General features: G+C 43.7%; 1 protein-coding gene across 1 annotated transcript; it reads right to left on the bottom strand.

Moving 5' to 3' along the window:
* Nucleotides 1-2,857: 2,857 nt before the first annotated feature.
* Nucleotides 2,858-6,285, bottom strand: TBCC (tubulin folding cofactor C). Its single transcript, XM_083433645.1, has one exon. It carries the CDS (start codon nucleotides 5,270-5,272, stop codon nucleotides 4,256-4,258), a length of 1,017 nt encoding a protein of 338 aa, XP_083289771.1. The 5' UTR covers nucleotides 5,273-6,285; the 3' UTR covers nucleotides 2,858-4,255.
* Between the last annotated feature and the right edge of the window lie 11,071 nt (nucleotides 6,286-17,356).

Genomic DNA, 17,356 nt, shown 5'->3' with positions numbered 1-17,356 from the left:
GATTATGAACTGTGCGCCAGCTATAGGTAATTTCTTACTAGCGTACATGCCAATACAAGGGAAGTCCTTATTTTCTTTATTTTCAGTGCAAGAATTTGTAAGTCATGTTGACTCTTTCATTTTTGTTCTTGCATTCACCCTAGTAGATAAGAATTACTTAACAGAAAGACCTATGTGGGCTCCCAGTAGACCCTAACCCATGTTTTTGGAAATCTTTGCAATCCACCTAACATACGCAAAATGAAAATGAAAATGTAACTTTTTAAACAGCAGGAGAAAACATCAAATTCTGTACAGCAAAATATTGCAAGATCCTTCTGACTGATCGCAGATCTTCATGGAAAGCGGGAGAAAACAGAAGCGGTGTAACATGCCTCTGTATAATCTAGTAGCAAATAATAACATTACAAGAAACATGACATCAGTAAGATTTATGTGATCAACTAATGCTAAAAATGTTGGCTACAAACTTTTAAGTTCTCTTTATATTCAATAAAAAAATATGTTTCTAAATTACAGTATTTTCCCAGTTACTGTCACGTCTTCAGATTTTCAATTCCAAAATGGAATTAGTGAGTTGGAACACCCATTTGTACCTTGTGTTCTAAGCACACACAGAGAAAGGGAATAGCTGGAGGAAGGTGGTCCCAGCAGGACAGACAGGGTAGAAAGGTTCTCCCAGGGTGGGAGACTGGAAGAAGTAGGCTCCCAGGTGGGAGCTGGGAGGGCCTACCTTTCTTTGTGTGGATAAATGATATGATATATACGATATAAATGTGATAAAGGGCCCTTATAGTTATTTTTCCCCTCCTCTCTCTCTCTCTCTCTCTCTCTCTCTCTCTCTCCCTCTCCCCCCCCCCCTTCCTTTCTCTTCTCATTTCTTGGTTTCTTACCATTTCGTAATTTAGTTTTATGTTGAAAACTTTCAGTAAAAACACTGTGTCCTAAGCTACATCGGTAGATTTCCAGTTATGTGTACTTTTAAAATTGTTGCCTTCATTAAGACAGTGAGCAAGAGACACAGAAGTGCACCAAGCAATCAGTGTGGTGTAGTGGTTAAGAGCGGTAGTCACGTAATCTGGGGAACCGGGTTCGCGTCTCCGCTCCTCCACCTGCAGGTGCTGGGTGACCTTGGGCCAGTCACACTTCTTTGAAGTCTCTCACCCCCACTCACCTCACAAAGTGTTTGTTGTGGGGGAGGAAGGGAAAGGAGATTGTTAGCCGCTTTGAGACTCCTGAAGGGGAGTGAAAGGCGGGATATCAAATCCAAACTCTTCTTCTTCTTCTATAAAAACATACAGGAAGGAACCCGGATAAAGGATGACAAAACCCATCACTGTAGATTCCAGTCTCTGAGTATGGCTAACATTTATGGTTACTTTTAACTGATTTAACTATGTACAATGTATCCCTCTCATGCACAGCTTAGAGGTATAGAAATTATTAAAATAAGTAACATTTTGTATGTGATATGGCTCTAGGTGGGAGCTTCCTCTTAAATGAGGGAGGTTTAATTACAGACAACCACTTTAGCCCCGGAGAGAACCATTACTATTTTCAGTGAAAAATCAACTTGCTTTTAAAAAATGAAACAAAACATGCTTTTTACATTGCCCTGACAATGGCATTGTAGCCCACCATTAGGCAAGTGGTCATTCCACCCCCACTTATAAATCTCTTAATGGAAAGTCCTTTCCCCTTCCAAAGCCATCTGCTCAGTTACTGATCAGCTTGTTTCATCAGGAAGTACTTCCTGAAGTTTAGTCTTCCTAAGTTCAAGGCATTGTCATACCTCTTTGAGCTGCCATGGTTTCCCCCAGAATCCTAAGTGCTGCGGCTTGCTGGGGGCTGCTAGAAGCCCCTGCTCTTCTTGCAGAGCTACATTTTCCAAAATTCCCTGGGGAGAGGGATTGACTGTGAAACTATTCTGGTAATGTTAGTTCTGTGAGGGGGAATTGGGGGCTCCTGACTGCCCTATGCAGCCTTACCGAGCTGCAGTTCCCAGGGTGTTTGGAGGTGGGGGAAAGTCATGACTGTTCATGTTGTATAATAGTGCTTTAAATGTAGAGTGCAGATGGGACATAACTTTTTAAAAAATCTCTACTTAAAAGGCTCGATGGAAAAGAAAGATCTTCAACAGGTCTTTTAAATGTGTTCGTGGGGAGGGGGTTATTGTGGGTTTTTTTGTTATCATGTTATGCATGTTGTGTTTTCATTTTGTATTCTTGTGTTGTAAACTGCCCTGTGATCTTCAAATGAAGGGTGGTATATAAATTTAATAATTAACAACAATAGTTCTGATGTAGGAGGCAAGGACTGGACTGCTGCTCAGCTTGCCTGTGTCAGTTGTCTAGCTACAGTGCCTTTCTAACCTATGAAAGGCCTTCTACTTGCACAACAGAGCTTTCCCTGGTTTCTCCCCCATTCACACACCACAGCCCTCTTTGCCCCTTCTGAAAGCTGCTTCAAGAGTCAAGGGATCTTCTGGAATGGTAGTCATTTCACAGCAGGATAAAGAAATTAGAATCATTTGACAGGGCTGTCTTGTACAAGCACATTTCTGCTCACACAATATATTCCTGGATCCAAGCTGCACAACAGGGATCAACAACACTATCCCTTCTCACCTATAGCAGCTTGCTAGGGTGTGTGTGGTACTAGGAGCCATACATCCAATTAATTATTGGAATTCACAGTGCTACCAGCAGTAGAGCCCTCAAGATATGCCACCTCTGGTTTCTCCCCCTGCTTGTGGGAGAGTGAGAAGTGGCCTGTGAATTATGTAGCCTTCTCCCAGTGTCACAGAGATATTAAGAGGTAGAGTACCACTTGTAAAACGAAATTCACAAGAAACCAGTCACTTATGACTTTTTAATCCGAGCATCCTGTAAACACGGAAAAGCCATCAATATTTTATAAAACCAGTAAGTTCTTAACTACTTTCATATAAATACTAAAATAACACAAGGAACGGAAATGATTTTTGTTACAGTCAAACAGTAATGAAGACCAATTTTACAGAGTTTATAGACAGGCCAACAATACTGAGCTCAAAGGCATTACCTCTAACAGTGACTAGTTTGTTTTAATCCAAGATGGCATTTGTGGAAATAACATGGACAGTACATCAAGACTTTGAAATGTCCAAACCATTTCATATTTGTACAGAAACATGCAAAATGCTGTATGAAGTTTCGTATGGTTACTGTCAAAGTAGTTTTCTTGCATACAGCACAATAAACGTGTGGGCACACTATAGCCAGAGTTCAGCACTTTTAATTTCACAATGATTTTTGTGGGAGAATTAAGCATGTGCTTTAGTTGTTTAATGCACGTATACATTTTTGGCTGGTCACAGACCTTTCAAAAACTTGCAGGTACAGTGTTAATTGAAACCAAAACCAATTATATGCACTTGTTCGGGATTAGAGTATTTGTCAGCTCTAGGTGCAAAGGTGAACTAAAGCTTACAAACACCTTAATTCGGCAACACGTTTTGGTGACATTTTGCAGGTGGTGCAGGTAATCCCTCAATGTCTTCTAGCAGACAAACGTATATTCTATTACGGACATTTGAAACTGAAGTGGAAGTCCATCCAAAGTTTGCTTCTGGAAATAGAGCATAATTTGAATTGTTTAAAAGGTTAGGCAGCCACTTGAAGGGATGGTTTGACATCCCTATTCTGACTTGTAGCATCTGTTATACATGTGCCACATTCCTGAATAAGCTTATTTTGCAGACATGTGGTATACTAATTGTTGTTAACGTTTTTTTCAGCTTTAACTACAAGTATCAATTTAGCCATTAGATAAGGTTATACTTTCCTCAACACTTGCACTGGTTCTAATGTGTTACAGAGCTGAAGCACTTCACCATCCAAAGCACTATCTTTTTTTAAACCTGCACAATGGGCAGATAACCAGGAGTACTTCAGTGGTATAGCACATCTTATCATCTTAAAAGCGGCGGCAGAGATGAGAAAGCACCACCGTAACAGAATTTGGAGAAATATTAAGGCAGCCGCAGCATAACACACAGTGCACACAACAGAAGGCGTCAGCACCATTCATTAGGTAGCAAGAGCCACCAGGCTGTGTTTGGCCCCTGATTATTACACTGCCTAAACCAATACCGGGAACAAGAAAAGGACATCAATCTGGTATCTCTAACTGCATCCTTTGGTAAGCCGTTTCCAGAATGCAGCAGGCACTATCTAGTCCCCTCTGCGGAGGCGAAGGGGCTACAATTACGGGTTCAATCCCAGTCCGTGATCCTCTCATTTTCGGGGATCACGCTCCAGTTCGGCGAGGGCTCATTCCTAGCCAGCCAGTTGAAGTCGTCCACCTGGTTCCAGTTGTCCCTGCTCCTGTCAAGCCCGGAAGTCTCGAAGTCGGCGTCGATGCCCTCGTAAGTCCACGTGTAGGGCGCGAAGCGGACCTCGCTGCAGTCCTCCAGCATGGCCCGGCAGGTCACCTGCACGTAGAAGCTGCTCCGGGTGGCCAGGTGCGTGCGGAGCTGCTGGCAGGCCAGGGCCACCACGCAGCCGTCGCAGCCGTCCACCATCACCGACGTGGACACGGGCCCGCAGAGCACCGTGCAGTCCCGGCAGCCGCGCACCGACAGCGTGTTGGGGTTGCCCCGCAGCCGCACCCGGCAGCGGCTCAGCTGCGAAAGCGCCACGTCCCGCTGCAGCAGCTCGGCCGGCCCCATTTCCAACTCCAGTCCTTCGGCCCGGCTGAAGCCGCACCCGGGTTCCTCCTCCTCCTTCTCCTCCCGGCTTGGCTGACCCTCCTGCGTCGAAGGCACTGGCGGCGGCGCCGGCGCTTCCTGGGCCTCCTTCCTGAGGCCCTTCTTGAAGGCGAAGCGCTTCTTGGGCTGCAGCTGGAGGCGCCGCTCGGCCAGCGCGTCCTGGAGCCTCCCCAGCGCCGCCTGCGCCTGGCGCACCTCGTAGGGGGCCAGGAAGCGCACCGAGTCCGTCAGCAGCCGCTGCAGCTCCTGCAGCCGCCGCGCCGCCTCCGACACGGCCTCTGCGTCCCGCTCCGGCTCCAGCAAGGCCTCGGCGGCCGCTCGCTCCCGAGCGAAGGCGGCGGCGAAGTAGTCGCTCTGCTCCTCCCGCACCGCCAGAGACTCTTTCTCGCGGCGCCGCCGGCCGGCCTCCTCCTTCCTCTCCGCTTCCCGCTGCTGGAGTCTCTCGGGGACCTCGGGGGCGAAGCCGCCGCCGCCGCCACCGCCGGCGAGAGACACCCCGTTCCTCTCAGGAGCAGCCTCCATTTTGCTTCCTCCGCCTCAGGGACCGGCTTCGAGCGCCTCGCACTAAAGGCGGCGCCGATTGGGCCCCTAAGCCCGGCCTTGCTCGCGATTGGTTGGGGAGGCCTCAAGGGGTGGGCGTGGCCAGCGTCGTTTCTTAAAGGCGCCGCGCCGGCGGTGCTAGGAAAAGTAGGCCGAGGAGGATGTAGCAATAATGAATGCTCAGCGCCCGGCGCATCCGGCTGCTCCTCAGGGAGGGTGGAAGGAGCGAAACAAAACACCGCTGGGTGTGGCCGGGGCTGGAGGAAGTCGAGCGCTCTTTGGACGGAAGAGGAGAGAGGGATTTGCGGGGAAGGGGGTCTTGTAAACTTCGGCTCCTGCTTGTTAAGCGTGCAGTGTTTGCTAGTCTTTAAGGGACTCTTCGGTGTTGCATTTGCAACCAAAGAAAATCGCATGCTTGCCCCACTGCAAATTATTGAGCCTGTCTTTAAGCTCCAGCGATTTATCAAGCGCTGCTGTGTTCAGAAATGGATTCTAGAGTAATAGATGTTGCCGCAAAAGCACTCGAAAGGTCCATACATTTTGTAGTTCGCTGTTTGTCCGGAAACAAAAGGTTGTGTTCCCTCACGCATTTATCACGTCTGAATAAAGATGCAGAGGGTTGTGGAGGAATGCAGTACATTTTAAAAAAAGAAGGAAGATGAAACAGCTGTTTTCCTTCAGTATAATAAACACACTAGGTGAGATTTTGGTGCAAATAATTCACTAGATGTTCAAAGTCCATAGCCGGTCAAATTGATCTGGCCCCGTGGCAGCATATGTCCCAGGGTAAAATTCTAAAAAAAGCTCAGCAACTTCAGTCCTAAAAACAACTCATCAAGCATCATCAGATCTGGCCCTCTTTGAAAAAAGTTTAGGCCCCTGTAAACGATTGAAAGATGACATTGCCCTCATCCACTGGTTTTGTGTTAGAGCATATGCTTTGATGCGGAAGGTCCCATGTTCCATTTTTGGTATTTCCAGGTCCAGTAGGGGAAATCCTTTTTCTGAATCCCCAGAGAACAGCTGCCAAACACTAGGCCAGCCTTGTCCAACTGCTGCCTGGCACCAATAGAACCTATAGTGCAACACATCTGAAGTGTACCAGTTTGGCAAAGACTCATCTAGATGGACCCAAGACAACATCCTAGGTTCTTAACCCATAGCAATGGGAGGTGATGGAAAGTCCTAGAAAAGTTATATCCTAGTTTTCTTAAGGTTACCAGATTTTTTTCAAAGAATCCGGGGACACTTTTTTTTTGAAAAGACAAAAAAAGTTATTAAAAATTTATTTATTGATTGATTAAAAAAGAAGAAGTAACATCTTCTCTTCTGTGGTCTCCTCTGTTGCACGGCCTTCCTCTGGGCCCTGGTCTGCTCTCTTGGAGCACTAGCCACCTTGGAGTAGGCTTGGGTCAGGCCTGGGCTCAACCATGTGTCCTTGCCCTCCCGGTGCTCTCCTACCTCTCCTCAGTGGCGGCAGTGGCGCAGCAAGGTTGGGGCTCCCCTCTTTTTTCTCCTTCCTCTTTCTCCCTCTTCCATCTCCTTCGCCTCTCCTCCTTCTCCCTGTGCCAGCTCCAGGGTTTTCCTTGCACCGGTGGCCAGATGCTATTGCACCTGCCTCGATTTGGGTTGCAGGGGAGGGGTCAGTGGTTCCCCCAGTTGACGTGCTGGGCATCCCCGGTTTTCCCTCAGCAGCAGCGGCGGCAGTCTCAACAGCCCAGAGCCAGCATGGTAGCGCAGTTGGCTCTGGCTGGCTTCAGGAGCTGCTCGCTGCTGTGGCACCCTCCATTTTGCCTCATATGTCCCCATATGATGTGTCTTGTGCTGTTGAACCAATCACGCAACATTCATTGCCTACTAATAAATCTACAACACTTGAAATATAAATCCAGGAACATTAAATGAAATGGGGGACATTCCGGGGATGGATATTGTCCAGGGAGAGATTTGTAAATCTGGGGACTGTCCCTGGGAAATGGGGACCTTTGGTAACCATATCTAAAACACATTCATGTGGAAATTACTACTCATTCCTCACCATCTGTGCCTGCCATGGAAGGTGTTAGAAATAGGTTTTCACTCACGTTTATGCTGAAAAAAGGGCTCTCAAAGAAGTTTACAAATGCAAACACCATTATAAGATAGTCCCTGTTTTGGGGCTTTGAAAAGGAAAAGGGGATTTAGAGGAAAAAATAATTACGGGCAGCCCATGACTAGTTAGCATGCTAATACTGTAATAATAATAATAATAATAATAATAATTTACTATTGATATGCCACCCATCTGACTGGATTGCCTCAGCCACTCTGGGCGTCTTCCAACAATTATAAAACCACAGTCTCATTCCTCTACTAGCTAAGAAGAATGACCACCTGCTGGGTTTGATTTCCTATAACTTGATTACAGTACTTCCTTAAGAATTCAGTGCTGAATGTGTTAACTACACTGAAAAACAATTGTGTGTGAGGTGATTTGAAAGCATCCTCTGCACTGTTTAATCTATGATGCCTGGTTCAAACATGCAGGATCCTTTGTGTGATAAGTGTGCATGTGTGAACCATGCTTTGCTGTTTGGAGACACATTCTAAGTCTGCTGCTTGAATAAAGCTCCAGCGTTACTTCTTATGTATGGGAGTTACGGATGCAGAATGATGCTTAAGCAATCCTTTGGAAGAAGAAATGCCTGAACAAAGCATTATTGGTTACAATTGCCACTTTGTGGCAACAATTTGTATGAATCTGTGGTCATACTTACAAAGATCATTATTGGGGAGCATTATTTAGAATCAGATGTGTCATCAACTGGTACTCTATAAATACAACTGCCTGTCTTGAAGCTGCTCAGTTTGGAGGAATTTGCAAACCTTGGGGGCAGATTATAGACTAGAGATGAGAAACCTATCTTCCTCCAGTTGTTGTAGGACTCCCATCTCTCATCCCAGACCATTTGCTATACCAGCTGTAACTAATGAGAGTTTGAGTCCAGCAATATCTTGAAGGCCACATCCCTGCTACTGATAAGCCAGGGAACCAGTCAAAAGGGATACCTGATCAAAAATCCAATTTAAAAACTTAATCAACACAGTCCTATGCATGTTTGTTTAGCAGTCCCAATATGTTCAATGGCTTTAACTCTCAGGTAAGTGCGCACAGGATTGCAGTGTGAGTAGCTTAATTTTTAGAATCAATAAATATACCAATATGCACTAGCTTAATGTTAAGTATAAACTAATCAATTAAAGCTTTTGATTTTATTTCAAAATTTTAGATGCCATCCATGAATTTCAGGGTGTGATATACCCTGGGTGTGTGTGTGGTGGGCTTTATGTATTTTCCCCCATCATATTTTTAGTCAGAGGTAAGTCCCATTGAGTTCAATATACTCCCAGACAAATGTGAATAGGATTGAAGCCTTAGCAGAAAAATACCAGTTTTCCTCCACTCTGCTATAATGGATCACATGCGTAGAAATGTGGCTCAGCCTTATACTCACAGTGAGGAGTGACTCTCTGAATTTGACTGAACTGTTGTAAGCTATAATCTTCTGTCTAGAGATAGTCTCTGTTTGGCTTTTATGTCAGATGTAAAATTACAGTATTAGACGTTAGGGAGTTTTCCAGCCCCACATGCAGTAATACCAACCTTTGGAAATCCTAAGAGGAAAGGATTGTAAAGGAGGGAAAACTAGCAAGGGAATTGCATTGTACCTGGATGGCTTGTTTTGCAATATTTCACCAGGGTTTAAGTATTCTGGGGCCTGCAAGCAAGAGGAGCTGTTGGACCAGTTACTGCTAAGGATGTTAAGCTGTACAAAACTGACAAAGGCTTGTAAGTGCATTTTATTTTGCAAGAGATTTGCAATCATCATGGAGCAAAAGTGATACGCACACAATAACTAAAATGATTTCAATTTCCATCTTGTAATTGATTTCCAGCATATAAGAAGTAATAGCTTTTTTTTTAGGGATGGGTTGTAGAAGGGCAATGTAGTGTTTAGTGTATTATATAGCACTTAGCCGGCTCAATGCTCACAACTTAATGGATTTGTGTGTCTGCCTTCAAAAGAACATGAACAGGAGAGTTTCTTATGCCTGGGAAGCATGCTGAATCCTGAAAATGTGAAATAAACACAGAGATTTGACTTTTTGTCAATGCATTTGAAAGAAAACTATTGCAAGACATTGCACGAATGGTATTTGATGCCTTGCAAATTGAAACCTATATATAACCTGTCTAATAATAATTGCTGGAGGTGTAACTTCCCTTGCAGATTGTCTACACATGTATCGAGGAGATTATAAAATCCATGGTTTCTGGTGGCAAGCCTTAGAAAATAATAAGCAAATTTTTGGATACTCAATTCCAAGAAATCCAGTAAATTGACCTTTAAAATGTTTGGGAGGATACATGGATATATGTGAATGTGGAAATAGTTACCAATATTTTGATAGGAGTGAAAATGTTGATTGCAATGTATTGGACTACTGCCTCTGGTCAGAATATTTTTAAAATATTGCACATGACAATAAATTAACATATTCCATCCAGGCAAGAGATAATGTATTGATTGGGCAATTTTAATTTCCTTTTGGAATGAAACTTTTGACGGTTATGTTGTCAGATGGTATTGTTTTCTTTTGCTTGAATACTGATGGTAATATTTGAAATAACTCATCTCTTTTGTTTGTTATTTTAAGAACTAATAAAAATAAGCATGTAAAGTGTGAATATTATTATTTATTTATTCACTCCATTTATATCTCTCCTCTTCTTCGCAGAGCTCAAGGTGGCATCATAGTTCTTTCACTTCCCAATTTGTCCTCAACACATCGCTGTGAGATAGCTGAGAGACAGAGACTGGCCCAAGGTCACCCAGTGAGCTTCATGGCTGATTTGGGATTTAATGCATATTTTATACGCACTTGCAAGTTTTATTTGGACTTAAGAGGTATACAAATTTTGTTGAAATAAAAATTGAACCTTGATCTCCCAGGTTGGTCTCCAACACTGTAACCATCAAACCACACTGGCTCCTCCAGGGATAAACACATATTTGCAATGACAAGTATCATTCAGGTACCACTTTGTAAAGTCACAGAAGGATGTCCAGCATAATGTTGCCTGTGGTACCAAAAGTCAACATTTTGGTTTATACTGTCTTACCTTTAACTATGAGTGAATAGTCTTCAACATCTGGAGACCTGGGATTTAGCACAACCTATTTTATGGGATCCACTTTAATTAATTAATTTTTTAAATAATAAAAAAAGGTTTCTTTTTCTGCTTCTCTCTTTCCCTACCTAGTTTCCACTTATTACTCTCCATTAATCTTCCCACACATTGTTGCTTCGTCCTCTTTTTCTCCCCATGACCCTTCCTATCTGCACATTCCTTTCAAAGTAATTTTACCCTTCTCCTGAATTCCTTCCCCCCATTCTCCTTGCACATACAACTTGTCCCTTATCTCCACCCCCCCCAACCTTCTCATTCATTCTTCTTCCCCGGCTCCTTTACATTCACCTCTTCCTCCTACAACAGCTTCCCTCTATTCTCACTTAGTTAATTAATTGGTTAGTATGGTGCTGGAGGAGACTCTTGAGAGTCCCGTGGACTGCAAGAAGATCAAACCTATCCATTCTTAAGGAAATCAGCCCTGAGTGCTCACTGGAAGGACAGATCGTGAAGCTGAGGCTCCAATATTTTGGCCACCTCATGAGAAGAGAAGACTCCCTGGAAAAGACCCTGATGTTGGGAAAGATTGAGGGCACAAGGAGAAGGGGACGACAGAGGACGAGATGGTTGGACAGTGTTCTCGAAGCTTTTTTTGCTGCTGCATCACACTGTTTGTTAACTCATGTTAAGCTTGTGGTCCACCAAGACCCCTAGATCTTTTTCACAAGTACTGCTAGTAAGCCAGGTGTCCCCTATCCTATGTTTGTGCATCTGGTTCTTCCTGCCTAAGTGCAGAACCTTACATTTGTCATTATTGAAATTCATTTTGTTAGCTTGCACCCAGTTCTCCAATCTGTTAAGGTCATTTTGAATTGTGATTCTGTCTTCTGTGGCGTTAGCTACCCCTCCCAGTTTGGTGTCATCTGCAAATTTGATGAACATCCCCCCAATTCCCTTATCCAAGTCATTTTTAATGCTGTCGAACAAAAACGAACCCAGGACACAGAACCCTGTGTCACTCCACTTGTCACATTTTTCCAGGATGATGAAGAACTGAAATATACTCAGAGTCGCAAAGTGATTTCATGCTCTTTATTCAGCTCATAGTGGTGAGGAGGAATGAATGAAAGTCCCCTCAAAGTATCTGCTTTATATACATTATTTACACAATGGGTTGCACATGATTGGCTAATTCTGGAATTCTACTGTAAGCCAATCAGGTTGTGGATTCACTTATATCTGGAGCATGATTGGGTGGTTCCTGCCAACCAATCAGACTGCTGCATTGTTCTAGGACCAATCAGACTGATGCATTCTGAATCCTATTGTTCTAGGACCAATCAGACTGCTGCAATTTGGATCCTATTGTTCTAGGACCAATCAGACTGCGGCAATTTGGATCCTATTGTTCTAGGACCAATCAGACTGCTGCAGTTTGGATCCTATTCAACTCAGTACATAACAAGAACCATGAATGAGTACTCTTTGGGTTCGGTCAGTCAACCAGCTACAAATAAACCTAACAGTTACCGTACTTCATTCAACCCACATTTTACCAGAATATCATGGGGGACTTTGTCAAAAGCCTTACTCAGTATGTTAATAAGTTGCTGGTACTGGCATGGATCTAACCCAATGGTTAAAGCACAGCTAGGGCATAGGGCCAGCAAGCCGGGAGACAGTGGGCAGACTGTAACACTGTTTGAGGCACACTGGTTGGTCTGGGCCCACTGTTTGAGAAACTTTGGTATAGACAACGATGAAGTGGAAATTATGGTATCTCGAAAACTATCATTGTGTCCAGTATAGGTGGAAAGCATATTGAAAATGATGCTGCCACCGTAGTGTTCTGACCAATGGGTGGCTTTCAAGAAGCTGCTGTCTCTGAACTATTTTTTAAAAATAATAATAACAAAATGTGTGGGGTGTTTTTTTTTTTAGTAAGCTCTAGGAGCAGGGCTTGTTAAAATTTGAGTGTGATTGTAGTAACTAATTAATGATGTAGCAATCAATCAGCTTCCTTTGTTAGTTACAGGTTGTGGACCTATTCTTCACTGCAGAAACTTTCCTGACCTCTTCCCAGAGAAGGTTCCAAAGTTTTGTAATAGCTTCAGGAAGACTTAGCTGTAGCTAATGCCATCTAAACCTGTTATATAGGTCATATAGTCAGCAGGACTGACTGTCTAACTAGAGCACAGTTGGTGGGTGGGCTTACATGGGGAGAAGCGGCTATATGACAGGAAAACAATTTGTAGCTAGCAGCAAGAGTTCTGATGCAGATTCCTCCACTGAATGTGTGTGTTCTGGACTAATGCCAGATTCCACAGTGAAAAAAGGCAAGTTTGGAGGCCCATGTGAGTAACTTACTCCAGCAAATGTTGAGAGCAGACTACAGTGGTACCTCGGGTTACATACGCTTCAGGTTACATACGCTTCAGGTTACAGACTCCGCTAACCCAGAAATAGTGCTTCAGGTTAAGAACTTTGCTTCGGGATGAGAACAGAAATCGTGCTCCGGCGGCGCGGCAGCAGCAGGAGGCCCCATTAGCTAAAGTGGTGCTTCAGGTTAAGAACAGTTTCAGGTTAAGTACGGACCTCCAGAACGAATTAAGTACTTAACCCGAGGTACCACTGTATTGCTTTTTAGCCCCTGTCTGCAGATTGCCTCCTTCAGACTCTATCTCCCATAGATAATTTCAGAGCCTTAAAAGGCAAACCATCTGGTCTGAAAACAGGTGCCATTCTTCTTCCATAGCTTCTACTTGGTGCACTCCTGGACTGGTGATGTGTGAAGAGACACATCTGGTTCTCCGGCTCAGGGGAAAATGCCCATGAGGGTCTGGGCTGTGGCTTTGTTGGCCCTAGAGGGCCAGAGGGAGGTTTCTCTGGGGGCTCCTGTCCAACGGCCTCAGGCACAATGGCCTTCAGTAGTCAGGTCTGAGCTCTGAACCTGTGTCCTGATCACTGTTAAATTCAGGAAACATTGTCTTAATGACAATATAATTTCTTCCAACTGGTGACACCACACAAGATGCAGATCCCAGGGGGCCTAAGATCTGAGATCACATTTATTGGTCGAGGAGCCTAGCTGACACATGGGGAATGGCAAGACACCTCAGTGCTGGCATCCTTTCCTAATCATTTATTTTCATCATGTGACCATTCACAGGTAACTTTGGTTGCAGCTGCTACCCTTAGTGCATTATTATCTGTATGTTGTCCTTATCTTTCCCCCAGGCAACCAGTCAGCCATTGAGAATTTGAAGAGGCAAGAAAACTCTCTACCCTTTGTCATTCCAACCACAAGGGAATCCTGCAGCAGCAATAGTGACAGATGAGTACCTCTGTTGGGTTGCCACTTTTGTCCTAGAGTTCCTAGGCTATTCTAGAGTGCATGGAAGACAATCATGTAAAGAAGAGGGGCATCTGTGCAACATACAAGGTCATATCCAACTAAGTACTACTCATACTAGACTCATTGAGATTAATAGTCCTAAATTAGTCGGGTCCATTAATTTCAGTGGGTCTACTCTGAGTAGGATGGCCCAGAGTCACCGTAACACCATGCTCTCAATTCCCATTCCAAAAATACAAGTCAGAATAAAACTATAATCACTGGTATGAAAAGCAGTGGAGACTTCCAGGAAAACCAACAGGATGGCTGATGAAGAAAGTGTCAGGAAGGATTTTTATAAGCCCTTCCACAAGGAGAGGAAACAATATAGACTAAACATGTTTGTTTGTAGCATTTAGTCTACTCTTTTAAAAAATAATTAACCTTTATTAATTTTGTAAAAGACGAGACTTCAAATAGTAAAAAACCCACATGGTAGAAATCCCCAGAATTTATAACAAAGGTAAGTAAAATTAAATGGGATACAAAATACAATTTCATTTTATTATTCTGTCTCTCTTCAGAGGCTCCTTGGTGGACAGCAACAGAGGGTTTTTATTCACTATTACTCCTATTCAGAGTAGACCCATTGAAAAGAATGAATATGACAAACTCTGGATGGGATTTAACTAAATGAGGCTCATCAGTGGAAACCCTGCACAAAGGCTTTGCTTGCATATTGGGGTTTTTCCTCTCTCCCTCCTGTGTGGCTCCATGAAGTGGGCTGTGGGAGGAGTCAGGAGAACAGTGTGCTGAGGGAGAAGAGTGAGGGATCAGGATACCGGTAATTGTTCTGTCTGGCAAGCCAAAATTCTCATTCTGACCGGTGATGTTGAATCAACAGCCTTGGCATGTTGTTGAATTATTCCTTCCAATTTAGGGTTGCCATACAGTATTTCAAAAAGTGAAATACGCTCAAAATTGTCCAGCTTTTTAAACTGATTTCTGAATATTCTGCCGAGATGCTATTTTCGGAGGACGAATCCTGGATATGTCCGGGAAATTCCAGATGTATGGAAGCCCTATTCCAGTTCATTAAATTCAGTGGGTCTCCTCTGAGTATAACTTGGTTGGATATAACCCCAAGTTCCAAAAAAAGTAGTCATGTATCTCCAATGTAAAGTATTTCTTGGTGTTAGGAGTACCACAAGCTCATATACCTTGCATCCCTACCTTCAGAGGCTCTGCTCTCTCTATCGAAGAGATGCTCTTCACAGATGATGCAGCCTTAACACCACACTCTAAGAAAACTCTAGAAGCTCACCAACCATTTTGCCCAAACCTGAAGAGAGTTTGGCCATCAGCCTGATGAAGATGAACCACCTGGTCAGGATGTTGCTACCACTCCAAGCATCATTGGTGAGGTGGTAGATGATTTTGTCTACCTGAGTTTCATCAGCACTAAGCTGGACAAGCGTATTGGCAAGGCAGCCATGTCAATGGCTCACTTCTCCAAATGGGTATGGGAGAGTGTGATGCTAATGGCCAAGATTAAGATGAAGGTCTCCCAGGCATGTGTGTTGAGCACACTGCTTTATGACTCATGGGCAACACCTCACTTCAGAAGATTGCCACTTGAAGGCAATTCCACCACAGCTGGACGTATGTGCCCTATTCTTGCCCACATCCAGCATTTCTGAGAATTTTACTGGGAGATGCAGCATAATTTAACCAATGTGAGATGCCTGCAAAATATGATTTTAAGTACTGTTTCCTTTACTTGTGCTGACATCAAGCAAATTGATTTACTATTCCATGTTTTTTTCCAAAGCTGTATCACTCAACTCTGCCTAGGTCTCAATCTCAACATATCTTGTAAGTTTTCCATGTCCAGAGTCATTAACAGATGGTAAATTTTGGAAATTTGTCTTTTAGAGTTCACATTTGCTACTAACATAATTCCTTCAAAGTTCTCATGGCCTGTGTTTTTATGCTTTGTCTTTGTGGTAAAGGAACTTACTGTATTTGCTTAATATCGAGCCAGTTGTTACCTAACATATCCAGTGCCTCCTGCAAAGTTACTTCACTCTTGGGACCCACACTTGTACAGAACTGACATGGTCTGTACTGTTCCTTGCCTTTCCATCCCTTAAACTGTGGCACTCCATGAAGGAATGAACTATTAGGTTGGTAAAGCAAAGGCTGGGCTGGTGCCAGACCTTTCATCCAAACCTTAAGTGTTACTCTGAAATATGGATTGGAGACCCATGACAGAATTTTTGGACATTTGCCTAAACAGGGGAACTGCATTTACTCTTCAGCACAAGAGGTTTCTGGAGTGTCTTACAAAAATCCGTAACGGGACACTCCCTGCCCTCAGTTTTGTAGACACAACTTGAGAGGAAAAGAGATTGGGAGGAGGGGAAAAAAATCAAGACACTAGTTCTTAGTTACAAAGTTCTTACAGACCAATGGAAATAGGTCAAGGAAAAGAAAAGCCAAAAGTTGCAGATCTCTTAGCTGCTTCTCACCATAACCAAAACAAGGAAGAGATAGCACTGGATGCAAGAAAAGAGAAGAGAAGGGAAGAGATGGTTTTCCAAAGTGCCCAAAAATGTGTATTATAGTTGTTCATTCCCAAAGCATTTTGGAAAAAGTTTTGATTCTGCTGGGAAATCCAAAACATATAAAAAGGAATACATTATGTATCATATTTTTTAACTGGAACATCTTGAAAACTTTTAAACACAAAGAAATGCACTTCAGAATAACCAATTGAATATCACACCTCTCAAACTCACATATGTAAACAGAAAACCAGTGCTAGTATAAACCAAACCTATTAACTTAAAATACAAAGTCATACTGAACCCACTTGTACCAAGAACAGCAAATACACTTTATACAAATCTAGTTGGGCATGAACAAGTATTCACTGACAGCAGGCTATCTTAGGGGCACAGGGTAGACACCTTGAGACACCTCCAATGTTTTGCTGTCATCCCTCAGCATCTGCTGCCTCACTCTGTCCAGTGGCTGGACCAGCACTGTTCACATCTCTCCCTGTCCTGCAGCCTGATGGAATTGTAGCTGCCAGGTGACAGTTCATGGAGGGAGGAACCTGACAGAGTGGGCTTCTCAGCAGAGTAAAGATACAGGAAGGATAAGATGGGATGACAAATCTACCTTCCTACATATCCATCAATTGATTTAAGTGCATTCAGACACTGAATGTCTTTCATGCATGCACACCAACAGTAGGAGAAAAGTTCCACTCTTAGGCAGAGTAACCCATGGGTGCAGAAGCCATGGTATCCATTGTCCTGCCATTTCACTATGGCCAGGATGGGAAGGTAGGGGGTCCCTTCCTCTTCCTCCTCCCCCACTGATGACAGCAGGATTAAATTAACACTGATTCCACTGATTCCACTTGTGTGGGCATGCCAGAATTAGGTGGTTTTAGATTTGATGGATCCATGCTTGCACCCAACACACTCAATTTTCCTCTGCATCCGCTACAGGAAAAGCTATGCTGCCAGAACTTTTGACTGGTGGGCCA

The sequence above is a fragment of the Podarcis tiliguerta genome (assembly GCF_965153285.1).
Source record: "Podarcis tiliguerta genome assembly, chromosome: 3".
NCBI lineage: Eukaryota > Metazoa > Chordata > Lepidosauria > Squamata > Lacertidae > Podarcis > Podarcis tiliguerta.
This window is presented reverse-complemented; position numbering and strand designations above follow the sequence as displayed.

Bases quoted from the DNA above. Each gene is read 5' to 3' on its own strand.
- TBCC (XM_083433645.1), bottom strand. From the start codon at position 5,272: ATGGAGGCTGCTCCTGAGAGGAACGGGGTGTCTCTCGCCGGCGGTGGC.